Source organism: Scophthalmus maximus, chromosome 13 (genome assembly GCF_022379125.1).
Source record: "Scophthalmus maximus strain ysfricsl-2021 chromosome 13, ASM2237912v1, whole genome shotgun sequence".
NCBI classification, from domain to species: domain Eukaryota; kingdom Metazoa; phylum Chordata; class Actinopteri; order Pleuronectiformes; family Scophthalmidae; genus Scophthalmus; species Scophthalmus maximus.
This window is the reverse complement of record NC_061527.1, coordinates 19893146-19905538: the sequence shown is the minus strand read 5'-3', so window position 1 is coordinate 19905538 and position 12393 is coordinate 19893146. Positions and strand designations below refer to the sequence as shown.

General features: G+C 47.8%; 3 protein-coding genes and 1 long non-coding RNA gene across 4 annotated transcripts; 2 read left to right on the top strand and 2 right to left on the bottom strand.

The window, feature by feature from the left end:
• Positions 1–13: 13 nt before the first annotated feature.
• Positions 14–5014, bottom strand: gtpbp6 (GTP binding protein 6 (putative)). The gene is made up of 10 exons (XM_035648701.2): positions 3221–5014; positions 2986–3123; positions 2817–2887; positions 2598–2728; positions 1642–1712; positions 1395–1553; positions 1083–1291; positions 812–960; positions 374–526; positions 14–297 (listed from the first exon to the last, which is right to left on the bottom strand). Exons 1-10 carry the CDS (start codon positions 3630–3632, stop codon positions 171–173), a joined length of 1620 nt encoding a protein of 539 aa, XP_035504594.1. The 5' UTR covers positions 3633–5014; the 3' UTR covers positions 14–170.
• Positions 5015–5047: 33 nt separating this feature from the next.
• On the top strand, positions 5048–7822 carry LOC118318756 (ICOS ligand). The gene is made up of 4 exons (XM_035648702.2): positions 5048–5886; positions 5972–6256; positions 6382–6555; positions 7469–7822. The coding sequence occupies exons 1-4, from the start codon at positions 5424–5426 to the stop codon at positions 7549–7551; spliced, it is 1005 nt and encodes a 334-aa protein (XP_035504595.1). The 5' UTR covers positions 5048–5423; the 3' UTR covers positions 7552–7822.
• A 112-nt stretch (positions 7823–7934) lies between these two features.
• On the bottom strand, positions 7935–12336 carry nit2 (nitrilase family, member 2). The gene is made up of 10 exons (XM_035648709.2): positions 12183–12336; positions 11835–11953; positions 10839–10959; positions 10404–10492; positions 10198–10291; positions 10029–10103; positions 9867–9945; positions 9614–9712; positions 8869–8924; positions 7935–8430 (listed from the first exon to the last, which is right to left on the bottom strand). The coding sequence occupies exons 1-10, from the start codon at positions 12208–12210 to the stop codon at positions 8330–8332; spliced, it is 861 nt and encodes a 286-aa protein (XP_035504602.1). The 5' UTR covers positions 12211–12336; the 3' UTR covers positions 7935–8329.
• LOC118318761 lies at positions 8278–11430 on the top strand. Its single transcript, XR_004795812.2, has 2 exons — positions 8278–9734; positions 9837–11430. It is a non-coding gene; the product is annotated as an uncharacterized LOC118318761 (long non-coding RNA).
• Positions 12337–12393: the final 57 nt, after the last annotated feature.

Below are 12393 nucleotides of genomic sequence, written 5' to 3'. Positions count from 1 at the left end.
AGTTGGCACATGATTCCTTTACATCATTTAATTATTTTCAATCATTGAAATACACTGTACAATACATTCAGTTCTTTTAAAAGACATTGGTGGTTCAGTCTTCAGTTTCTTTCTTGACCCACATGGACCAGTCAGTTATCAGGAGGGAGGTTGCCCTCCTCACTACTTTGCTATCTGCCCACGAACAGTTTCCTGTAGCGTCCGTAAGCGGCGGTGCCGATGATGACCTTGACGACGGCCGAGCCGTCGTCTGCGTTCACCTGCACGTCCTGCACGGCTGCCTCTTTGTACAGCCAGCTGCGGGTGAAGACGCACGTTTACTGCGGGTTCTTTGTTATTTAAAAAAATGTAAGAAATGGGGGGGGGGTCTCACCTTAACTGAGGAGTGCTGAGGTTGACTCTGAGATCCAAAATGTGTTTCCCAGTGGAGTTCACGATCTCGTCTTCCACTACTTGCCTCAGCTCATCTAGGCCTCGCTCCTCCAGGGCAGATATGGGCAGCGCGTCTGGCTCCGCAGACTGATAGCTGAGGGAGACAACGGAACATACTTTGAGATTATAATGGAGACTTTGGGTTCTTCTTCTTTTTTTTCACGTATGAATGACTGATGAATTCATTCTCTGGTTTTGAGCACAGATATACGAAGCGTTTTATATCCTACATCCACTTCTTTGAGTTCAACTGTGTGGCTTCATGATGCAACGTCCTCTCATATATGTCCTTTCTAAAATGGACCTAAAAAGATCGTTGAGTCTTAAAAATAAATCGATGTTGAAAAGCGTGCAGGCGCAACAGGATTTCTCTTCTTACTTGTCAACAAGGTCAGTTTTATTGTGGACTTCTATCATGGAGCTCGTCAGCCTGTCGGGGATTTCCAGGTTCTTGAGGACATTCAGCACGTTCGCCTTCTGATTCACCGTCTCTGGATGACTGATGTCTCGGACGTGAACCAACAGATCCTGGAAGTGTGATCAAGACGAGCTTTGAGTCAACACACTAAAACGCACGTCACGCTGAAACTTTGGATGTTTCCTAAGCACCCGACATTTCGCCACACACATCCTGGGTATCATGTACATACGGAGTGTTTGATATCCTCCAGGGTGGCAGAGAAGGAGTCGATGAGCTGGTGGGGCAGCTGGGACAGGAAGCCGATGGTGTCCACGTACAGAACGGTCATGCGACTGGGCAGCTGGCCGGCGTGGACGGTGACATCCAGGGTGGCGAAGAGCTGGTTTCTGGGCTGGAGGCCGACGTCGCCAGTCAGCGCTTTGATCAGAGTGGTTTTTCCTGAGCGAACAATGGGAGAAAAAAATAATCTACCGGCACTGGGACATTGTTTAGCTTGACCTAGTGTGTGTGTGTGTGTGTGTGTGTGTTTCCAGTCTCTCACCACAGTTTGTATATCCCAACACCGAGACGATGGGGAACTCGCTGCGTTTGCGCTGAGACCGCAGCAGGTGCCTCTTTTTGCGCAGTTTTTCCAGCGCCGAGCGAATCTTCATCTCCCGTTCCTTCAGAAGCCGCTGCTGCACCTCCAACAGTGTCTCGCCTGTGAGGACCAACAACAGAGATTGAATTTTGGCCCCAGCCGGTCAGCAAGCGTGTCGACGTGTACGTCGTGGTTCACCACTCGGTACCTGAACCTCCGATGTATCTCGAGCCTCCGCCTTGCTGGTCCATGTTTGCCATTTCATTCTTCAAACGAGATCTGTCAGTGACACACACACAGAGAATAAGTGTTCAGGAAAAAATTGAGCATAGCGTCAGTTCAGGCTCAGCCACAAAGCCGAGCTCGGCCACGAGACAGTACATCAGCGGACAGAGATCTATTTGCCAGCCCACGTCAGCTGCTGGCTCAGCTTATAGTTTTTTCAACTGGGAAGAAAAAAACCCCTCAACAGGATCGTAAAGATCAGCAGCAAGATGGTCAGGTGGGAACAGGAGCTGCTCTCACACACCTTCTACAAGTATGCTAGTATTGTAACGTATAAAAGGCAAAACTAGTTTCTCTACCTACCTCCATCTATCCATCGCCTGGACTAATAACCTTCTCCGGTCGCACCTCTTTTCTTTTGGCTGGCTTGTTCCATGTTCTTAGCTTTGCATCTTAATCTGTATTACAGCTCCAACAGTTAATCGATTAGTAACCGACTACTAAATGAATCGCCAACTATTTCGATAATCGATTAATCGGTTCAAGTCGTTCTTAAGGGGAAAAAAATCTATGATTTCAGCTTCTTGAATGTGAATATGTTCTGGTTTCTTTGCTCCTCTATGATAGTAAACTAAATATCTTCGGTGTGTGGACAAAACAAAACAGCGTCTTGGGGTTTTGGGAAACACGATCGACATTTTTCACCATTTTACCCATTTGAACAAACAACTAATCGATTAATCAAGAAAATAATGGACAGATTAATCGATAATGAAGATAATCTTTGGTTGCAAGCCCTCAATTTGTATGTGAATGTTATTCCTCATGGCTGCACACAACAATTGACTAATAAGAGTCACGACTGTGCTATGCTTTTCTTGGGATTGCTGTTTTTGTCTTTGATTGAGTATTAATGTGAGATAATAATAAAAAAGTTACCTTAACAAGGGAATCTCGGCCAGAGAGATCTGCAACTTGGCCTCTTTGGTTCTGGCGTTGCAGCGGAAGATGTGAAGGACCACTGAGTACCTGTCAAAGACTTTAACCCCCCACGCTTCCTCAAACTCCCTCTGTATGGAGGATGGAACAGCCATCAGTGCGTGAAACCTTCCTATGTGGAGCCAGGAGGCAGATGTTACTTTGTATAGACATGCTCACCTCAGACAGAGGAGACAGACGCTCGACGTTCACAAACACGGCGGTGATTCCCGCTGTTCGTCTGATTTTCTCTGGAGGGGGGTTAGAAGCAGAGATGAGTTACACGAAGACTAAACTCTGTTGGCTCGGTTTACTGGTTCACACGTGGACACACAGCAGTGGGTGATACCTGTGAGGGCCTGGAAGTTGCCTTTGCCGAAGATCCTCTTCTTCTCCGGCGTCTTGGTGGAGAGGACGATCTTGTCCACCACCCTCCAGCTGTCCAAGGTGTTGACGAGCCCCACGGCCTCGGCCATCATCAGCTCGGCTGCGGAGGGAAGCAGTGAGAAAAAGCTACGGTGAGTAGACACTGAGGCTCAACCCACACTCACACACATACTGTATCTGCATGTGTGTGTTGTTACCGGTGGTCAGGTGCTGCTTCCTGCTGCCCCACTTCACGTCAGGCTGGACGACGAAGACCCTGTGCTGTCCCCCGGCGATGCCTTCAGGGGCCTGCTGCTGGAACAGCTCCTCCACCTCACTGTCCTCCATGAAATCTCCCTCCTCCTCCTCCTCACCACCACCATCATCATCATCATCACCGTCCACCTCTGTGGATCCCGTGTGCCGTCCATCCGCTCTCTTTAACCTGCACGCGGAGAGAGTGACAGCTCGGGACTGCAGGGTGGGCGCAGCCCTCCGCCTCAGTGGTCCACAGGTGGAGACCCCGGCGTGGTGGAGACTGCAGGCTGCTGCTGCTGCTGCTGCTGCACCGGGACAGCTCCGCGCCTGCAGGAGCGGTAACCACGCGTGGATCCTGCTCAGTGGTTTCATGTTGTCTCACTGGTGCAGCTGCGTCTCCCGGCGACCTCCGATCGGACTGTGTCGTCTAAAATGCACCGATCGTGCTCAGACAGTCGGCAGGTCGACATGCAACACTGTTGACGTTTTACCTCCGCTTCCTCTTCTTCGTCCTGCATCCTGGAGGCTCGCAGCAGCCCGGACCGCCCACACTGCCACCTACTGGGCTTCTGATGCACTTAATACGTATAAACCTTAAGTTAGATTTTAGCTGTGCATTGGGGAAAGGGCAGCGTGTTACGCTCCTGCCGTGTGCTTTCACGCTGTCGTTTTGTCCCGAGTTACGACTGCTAGGCCTCTCAGGCTGCGAAATAAACCGAACATGACCAAACTGTTGCTGCTGCTGGTTGAATGTATGAATCAGAGCTGGCTGTGGATTGTGTTCGCCACGGGAATTCCACCGGAGGAAGCGTTTTCCCATAGTGCGGGAGGGATGATGCTGCCTGACAGTCCAAACTCAGGGCTTTTTTAAAAAGTTGATTCTATTTCCTGTTAATGTCATTTCCTTTGTGATTTTGTTCTCGCCGTTTTATTTATTTATTGGAAAGCGAGTCCGACAGGTACAGCTGCTCACTGCCTTACTCCCCTAGTGGATTACATGGATATTACACTTTGGAAGTTTATTCAAACATTTTTTTTAAACTTTATTAAAGCCATAGATATATTGAAAGGAAGAAAAAAATAAAATGAAAATAAATCAAGACCAACAACTATACAAGCAGAAATTAGTTTCTGCTGTTTCCAGCAGGGCCACCTCTTTAGTGGCCCTGAGATTTCAGAAACACAACCCACTGGTTTTTGATTGTCTACTTCAATTACCGGGGAATAAAAAACAAACAAACACTTGTCTAAATAATATTTTGACTTTATATACACTAATAAATTTAAAAAACTAAAAAAAATTTAGCAACACATTGCGCAACTTGTCTATTGCACATTCTTAAATAGTTTTACTTTTTGTATATTACATTTTTTATTGTACAGTCTGCTTCAGTTATTGCTCTTCTCTGTCGTACAGTGCTTGCTTTTTCGATTTAATTTGCTTTTTCCTCCCCAATATTGTCCTTCCTGATTCTGGTTTTGCCAGTGACATTGTTATAATGTAACCCTTTTGTCCTGCATAAAGCTTCCAAAAAGACAAACTAATATCTACAGCTATTGATGATGCTATGCTCAGAGGCCTTTCGTCGTCTTATTGTTGATCTTCTCATCTGAGTTGAATATCATTTGAATACCATTAGAACAACGGGCCTATCAGTGTCCTCCTGTCCCAGGTCTACCTCTGTCAGGTCACATCACGCTGCTTTCAACACAGCTCTGGGTTATGGGTGTGGGCGAGACTTTAAAAAAAAAAAAAAAAGGAGAAGAAGAAAAGGAAAAAGACGTCAGACAGGTTGGACTGATCCCCAGGGAGCAGCTCCCACCGTGATCCGCGCTCATGGAAACTTCGAAGGCTGGGGATTCTAAGTCGTGCCCGGGGAAACAATCCGGTTAACAACTAATCGGTGGTGCCGCAGTTTATTGGAATTTCGAAATGACAAGAGAGAGAATGAGTGGGAGAGAGAGAGGCCAGGTGCGGATCAGCAAGCTGCAACATGACAGACAGTGAATTCCTTCCGCGTGAAGAAAGGTGTGAGTGCGGGATAGAGGGAGCGGGCAGAACGCGGGAAGTCGACATAAACGGTTATACCGGTTGACATCGGACTCGATCTCGGACTGGATATCGGACTCGCAACTTCTGCGTCTGCGTCCGCGTCTGGCGCGATGCCGGCGGCACTGTGGCGCGCGGGACTGCTGCTCAGCCTGGTCGCCGCGTGCGCCTGTCGGGGCGAGGCGCCGCCGCGCGGCTCCGCGGACCGAGCTCCCCGTGCCGCTTCGACTCCTCCGCTCCCCGGGCAGCCGGACTGCGTCCTCGGCGTCGTCGGCCGGCCCGTGGCGCTGCCCTGCTTCTACCCCGACATACTCGCCCACGCCAACGTCACCGTCGAGTGGCGCCGAGGCGAGGAGGTGCTGCTGAGGTCCGAGCGGGGGGAGGGGGAGGGGGCGCGCGCGGGGGGCTGGAGCACCGACTGCGCGGCGATCTCCGCCGACGCTGCGCGCACCGGGAACCTGTCTCTGGTGCTGCCGAAGGTCCACCCCAGGGAGGACAACACGTCCTACAGCCTGTTCATGGCGTCGGGGGCCAATCGAAGTGCGCTCCTGTGCACCGTGTGCCTCCGAGCGGCAGGTCAGTGTGCGGCGCCACAGTAAGTCCTCGGCGGGACGTCCGGGGGAGACTAAACTCTGTCTTGTCTTTGACGGCTGTCTTGCAGCCAGTTTCAGCACCCCGCTGCTGCACAGGCAGGAGGCGGAGCGGGGCGAGGGCACCACCTTCCTCTGCCAGTCCGGCGGTGGCTTCCCCGCGCCTGCGGTTCACTGGCTCATCGATGACACCGCGGAGCCCCCCGAGGGGTCGGTGTGGACCCTGGCCACGTCCCTCCCCGACTCGCGCCTCTACAACATCACCAGCCGCCTGACGGTCAACATCTCCAGAGACTCCAGCGTGTCGTGCAGCGTGGAGAACGCGTCCCTGAACACGACCGTGACCTCCACGAGCTGTGAGTCACCGAGGACCCGTCGGTCCAGTCAGCTGTCAGTCAGCTGTCAGTCAGCTGTCGCGCCTCGAATGTGCATGTGTGTGGTTTGTTTTGTTCGCTCACCCGCGGCTGCTGCCCGTGTCCAGATGGCGTGCGCGTCGGCCCGGTGCACAGCAGAGCATCGGAGGCCATGTGGATCTTCAGCACGGCTCTCTGCGTGGTGGTCGGCATCATGGTGATTGTGGGAGTGGGCTACCAGATCCACCTGGACAGGATCAGTAAGCGGAAGAAAAAGGAATTCCATCGACAGCTGAGCACAGGTAGGACTCCTCTGATTATGACATGACCTTTTTCGAAGGAGATTACAGGACAGGTCAGCTGTCACAGAGCAGAAGGAGGTCTGCTGCCCTTCTAGGGTGAAACGTATATACTGTACTACGTTACCTGAGTTTACATGTGCAGTGCCACATTCCTGCTTATGTTTCGTGTAGTGAACATCTGGGATTAATCAGCTGAGGTGCTGCAAGAGGAGGTATCGTTGGATTATAAGTGGTATAAAAGGGATTCGGTGACATGGTTTTTTGTTTCATCCTTTTTTTTCTTCCTATCTGCTTCGTTTACTTTATTATCTTTCCAATGTTTTCCCACTTCAGGTGTCAATCACATTCTTACTTGTTACCGGCATGTGATGCAAACTATCTAACATCACACATTGTTTGCTGAGGAGATTTTTCTTTTTGGTCAAATATTGTGGCCAAAACTGCAAACTCCTTAAATGTCGACATTAATGTCGTCATTTTGTGTCGACATTAATGGATTAACAGGGAAAACGGGGGGGGGGGGGGGGGGGGGGGGGGGTTTAGGCTGTTAAAGGACATCACTTTTCAAAAAGATTTCCTGGTGCGTCAGATATAAGAGAGAAGAAGCAAAGAGATGTATAGGATGACAAGCATGACATGCCATGGGCTCCTCTTTGTAGTAGTTCTAACCATTTTGGGCCTGTGACCCTTTAAAGTACGTATATTTGTATCACCTCATCATTTGATTGTGTACATGAGTTACAAGCAGTTCACCCAAAAAAAGATTTTCTTCTTTTCAGAGACAGGGAGAGGTGAAAGTATCCAATGTGTCTTGTAACCCGTAATTATAAATATCAGTATTTCTATATTCATTCATTCACAGAGGAACTACAGCATAAACCTTTTATGATAGCGAGTGTTTGTGTGTCTCCAGGACACAGCAGTCAACATCCGTGCGAGGAGGAGGAGGAGGAGGCCCAGGCGTTGAAGCTGGCGGCCATAGAGACGGATGTTTGAAATACTCCACATCTGTGACTTTTACAGCCAGATGCAACAGAGCACTGATACGTACACATTTGGTGTTTGTGTGTGTGTTTGAGAGAGAGAGAGAATGTGTGTGTGTGTGGGGTGGATGGGGTTGTAATGTTGATACACGTATAGTTACTATAATGAGCTCATCTCACCTCTTCACTTTCTGGAACATTGTTTTATGTTTGCTGGACAATCCTTTTTCTCACGGGGAGAAGTTTTTGAGTTTCAAGATTTATTAAAGATTCCCAAACCCAAACCAGGTGCTGTTTTATTTTCACCTCAGATCGTTTCAGGTTTTTTTCATCATGACATAAAATATGATGGTAAAGAATGTTTGGGTTTTTCGTGCCAAATTAAAGCAAAATGGATGAAAGATAGAGGATGGATTTTATTCCAGGAAGAATAGTTTCACTATTGATATTGCCATTAAAATGGCTGCTACATACCACGATTACCATTGACTAATCCATATTTTTTTCCCAGACTAAGCACTGAATTAGAAATAATCTGAAGCAGATTAAACGAAGGAATATTTTCACACTAGAAAAGCTGCAAACTGTCGATGGCCTACTTGTTTCAGTTGATATTACAAAAAAGTTCCATCTTTGAAATGTTTGCAGCACTAGTGAGCTGAAATCATATGAAATCAGTGACTCATTCCCAGCTATGTTTCATGTATCAGGGGAGAGAAGACGATGGGTTGCAGCAGAGATCTGATTCACAGTTTGCTGTCGGTAGCTCCGCATTTCTGATTTCCCAAGGTTCAGCTCGACCCCTCCTGCACAGACGTCACTGCGTAGAGGTCGCTGCGACGCTGGGCCGTGATCGGGATCTGCTGCCGGATGTCGGCCAAATGCTGCAGGTCTGGGGACGGATGACGCAGGTTTAATGCAAACTCATAACATATAGAAAGTGGAAACAGTGATGAGAATGTTTCAACTTGGTCATTTTTTAGTCTGTAGTTTTTCATTTTCGTTTTATATTTTATCCCCTCTTTGTATATACAGGGGCGGGCAGACTAAAAACCATCTCTACATAAAGAAAAAGTTACTCTCCCAGTCTGATCAAAGATATTTCAGACACACATGAAAAGGCCAGACAGATGATGTGGCACCCTGAGCGTGTCGCTAATACTTTGCCACAACAAAGTGATGAGATGCATCTGTGACATTATCATCGGGGCAGATGTGTAATTTTCCTCAGTGTCATCGTGCAGCTCGTAAAAAAAACAAAAAAACGTTGTAAAACAGGAGCGACTGAGTTGGATCATCCTGATAACGAGCCAACTGCTCTCCCACTCACCGATATCGGCGTAAATCACGGCCTCCTCTGCTCCGGCCTTGGAGATCACTTCTCCCCTGCAATGACGGAAAGGAAATAAAAAAATGATCACAACTCTGCAACACCTAAAAAAAAAATCCACAGATGGACAAAGACAATATGTAGTGGGTCATTATAGGAGAAGTAGAGACATTACTGTAATGCTACTGTAAATTACATTTATAATGTAATTTGTAATGACTAATGTATTTGAGAACAATTTGAGGTAAACTAGTATTTAAACTTTACGCCAGTTTATACATTTACTTCAGTCCATTTTAAAAGGGAACTTTTTGACTATAAGTACTTCACAAGTACTTAAGTAAATTAAACAACAGTACATACATCTATAAAACTGGCTCCAACAGTCCTCAGTAAGAATGGAATAATATTTCACATATGGGATAACATTTCTCCTGCGTGATAAATATGAATAATCTGATGCTTTAGTAAAACTTTAACCTTGTTGTATTTCTATTTTTACCGGCAGGTAAGTGATCTGTACTTCTTCCACCACTGCTGCTTCTCCTGCTCCTGCTCACTTTTGGACTTTGGGCATCCATCCAGCCTAACTGCACACACGTGACCCGCCTCTGATTCGTAGCTCACAGCTCGCTCGCTGCCCATTGTCGTAGCACTCGATCTCCCCTTCTAACTTTCCTCTCTCGCTTTTCACGGCGCATTACACGATCACACAACAAACGACAACGCGATCCTGTATCCTTACCACGGGTTCACGACAGTGCTGTGACCCCAGGCGACATACGAAGAGGTCTCATCTCTGGCAGGCGACGCTGTGGCCACGAACACTTGGTTATCAACCGCCCTGCACAGGAGACATCAACAAGGTTACTGCAGTGCTGGTAGTGGTGTCATTCACAGATTAGCACGAGTAATATCAGAAGCTCATATGATACATCAGATCATCTTTGGGTGAACTCTGTCCACAGTTTGGACAGAGACAGGAGTGTGAGCCTGACCTCCCCCTCTGCAGGAGCTCCCAGTGCGCCGGACCAGTCGTCATGTTGAAGGCTCCAGGGTAGACCAGCAGCTGACAGCCTGGGGACAGGAGGACACACCCAGTCAGCTCAATTACACACAACTAAACACATGACACATGAGCCGTCACCTCGGCCACTCACCTTTTCTGCTGTAGAGCTGCGCAAGTTCTGCGAACCTCATATCGTAGCAGATCCCCACTCCCACTTTACAGAATGCTGCAGAGGGAAACCCGAGGGAAAACCAAACGGATCAAAGTGATGCTCATCCGGCTGTTGGGGAACAAATCAGGGGTCGGCAGGCGTCACTCACGTGTTTCGAACATGGACAAACTGTTGCCTGGACTCAGTGTCTCAGACTCCTGGAAGCGAATCTTTCCGGGAACGTCGATGTCGAAGAGGTGAATCTTCACAGAGAAAACATTGAGAGTTGAAGAGAAGGACTTTGAAGTTGCTAATGTCCTGCTTTAATCTCATTAAGGTCATGAAGCTCATAAGTAATATGTAGTGCACTTAAACCTTTCTGTGTTTAAGAATCAGCTCTCCATCAGGCCCAAACACAGCACAGCTGTTATACAACTTCCCACCGTCCTCTTCAGGGATCGATCCTGGTGAACACGGAGTCACATGGTCAATTCCTCCACTCAACGAAAACATGTAATGGTTTTTTATTTTTCAACTTTTGTTTTGTATATCGTTTAAGTTCCGTAAGATCAGTCTCCCACTTCCTCTTCTGTTTTTCAGTGACATATTATACTTTATATGTATATGTAATTTATAGGTTTTTAATCCCAAAAACGTAGCTTTTTTTAAATGGAAGGTCTCCCTATAATACTGTAAAATCTTGTAATGTACTTCGGAGTTGAGCAGGATTTAAATTTGAAGTGAGGCACAGTGGACAGAAACACTGTCGCTCCTCTCTGAACCGCAGTGTGTTGGTCAGTGCCTCCCTACCTCCCACTAGATACACCTTGTTCTCCTTGGCGACCTCTGACAGCACCTGGGTGGACTCTCCTGGGATCCTCTCGGCATACTCAGAGAAGAAGTTGGTTCCATATGGAGAGTTGAAGCATTCCTGTGGCAAAGTGAGAGACTATTGGTTTTACAGCGAAAGGTGAAGTGTGACTGGAATCCCGGACCCAGACTGCAGCAAGGAGTTTGGTATTTGATTTCCTTTGGCTTGACAGTTTAACAGTGTTGCCCCAAATTGCTGATTCGGGCCAATGCACATCTAAGACTCGCCTAGATGTAGTTGCGGACTATCTCCGAGGAGACCGGGGTGCGTGGGCAGCACAGGGGAACAACACCGCTGCAGAGAAGTGGATCTCTTCAGATGTGATCACCGGTGGGAAGGATCGTGTCTTTGAATTGGACTCTGGACTTGCCTTCAGCCCCCCCCCCCCAAGTCTGTCTTAAAATTTAACTCGTATGTAAATAGATAACCGACACTGAAAAATGTTACATCTGTGTTATTCCACTCCTCAGTAACTGGTTGACAAGAAATTCCACTTTGTGTTTTCATTTTTCACTAAAAAAGACTAACTTTTGATCTTGATTTGTCTAACTCAGACTGCTGAGGCTTCATGTGTGTGGTTTATTGGATAGGGACTGATACAGTTTACGTAGACAAACTGAAAACAGCGGTCCCCTGCAAGTATCAGTGTTCATAGCAGATGCTAATTTGCAAAAAAAACGTCCCTACAAGGGCTTTTATGAAAATATTAGATTAACCAGAGAGATAAAAGACGGAGAGATAAAACGAAGTAATAAAAAATGTGACAGATACAAGTATGCACTAAAGCACAAATAAGATCTTTACAGACTAGTCATGGGTACAAGTTTGTTGCTGAATTAATCATGTCATCAATAAAAATCAGTGAGAACTGTCAAACTTGACTTGAACGTCTGACCCAGCACCAGCACCACCCCCCCTCTCCTCCCCCTCCTCACCGGCAGCAGCACCAGCTGGCCTCCCTGTCCCGCAGCCTCCTTCACCAGCCGCCGGGCTCTGCTCAGGTTGTCCGCCTTGACGCCGGTCACCTGCTGCTGCACCACGGCCAGACGGAACTCTGACGAAAAACAAAACAGGAGCGTCAGTGTTTCAAAGTGTGTTCAACCTCCACACACACACACACACACACACACACACACACACACACACACACACACACACACACACACACACACACACACACACACACACACACACACACACACACACACACACACACACACACACACACACACACACACACACACACACACACACACACACACACACACACACACACGACTTACTGGACATGACTTTGGCAAAACTTGACATGAGTGCAGAGCAGTCCTGTCCGGTTCCACAGTCCAGAGCGGGGACGTCAATAAATGATACACGAACAGGTATGGCGCGCGTTTCCGGGTGGCTGTTCGTTTTTTGTTTTTTTTTCAAAATAAGAGTCCACGGTACTGCCGCGGTCCACAGCAGCTGAACAAAGATAAGCAAACGATGACAACG

Coding starts and splice junctions, on each gene's coding strand:
- gtpbp6 (XM_035648701.2), bottom strand. CDS start 3,632: ATGAAACCACTGAGCAGGATCCACGCGTGGTTACCGCTCCTGCAGGCG. Junction 3,124..3,220: donor GAAGCAGCACCTGACCACCG/GTAACAACACAC, acceptor TTCCCTCCGCAG/CCGAGCTGATGATGGCCGAG. Junction 1,554..1,641: donor GAGATACATCGGAGGTTCAG/GTACCGAGTGGT, acceptor TGGTCCTCACAG/GCGAGACACTGTTGGAGGTG.
- LOC118318756 (XM_035648702.2), top strand. CDS start 5,424: ATGCCGGCGGCACTGTGGCGCGCGGGACTGCTGCTCAGCCTGGTCGCC. Junction 6,257..6,381: donor GACCGTGACCTCCACGAGCT/GTGAGTCACCGA, acceptor GCCCGTGTCCAG/ATGGCGTGCGCGTCGGCCCG. Junction 6,556..7,468: donor CCATCGACAGCTGAGCACAG/GTAGGACTCCTC, acceptor GTGTGTCTCCAG/GACACAGCAGTCAACATCCG.
- nit2 (XM_035648709.2), bottom strand. CDS start 12,210: ATGTCAAGTTTTGCCAAAGTCATGTCCA. Junction 8,925..9,613: donor AGCACTGTCGTGAACCCGTG/GTAAGGATACAG, acceptor CCGTCATTGCAG/GGGAGAAGTGATCTCCAAGG. Junction 8,431..8,868: donor CGTGATTTACGCCGATATCG/GTGAGTGGGAGA, acceptor ATCCGTCCCCAG/ACCTGCAGCATTTGGCCGAC.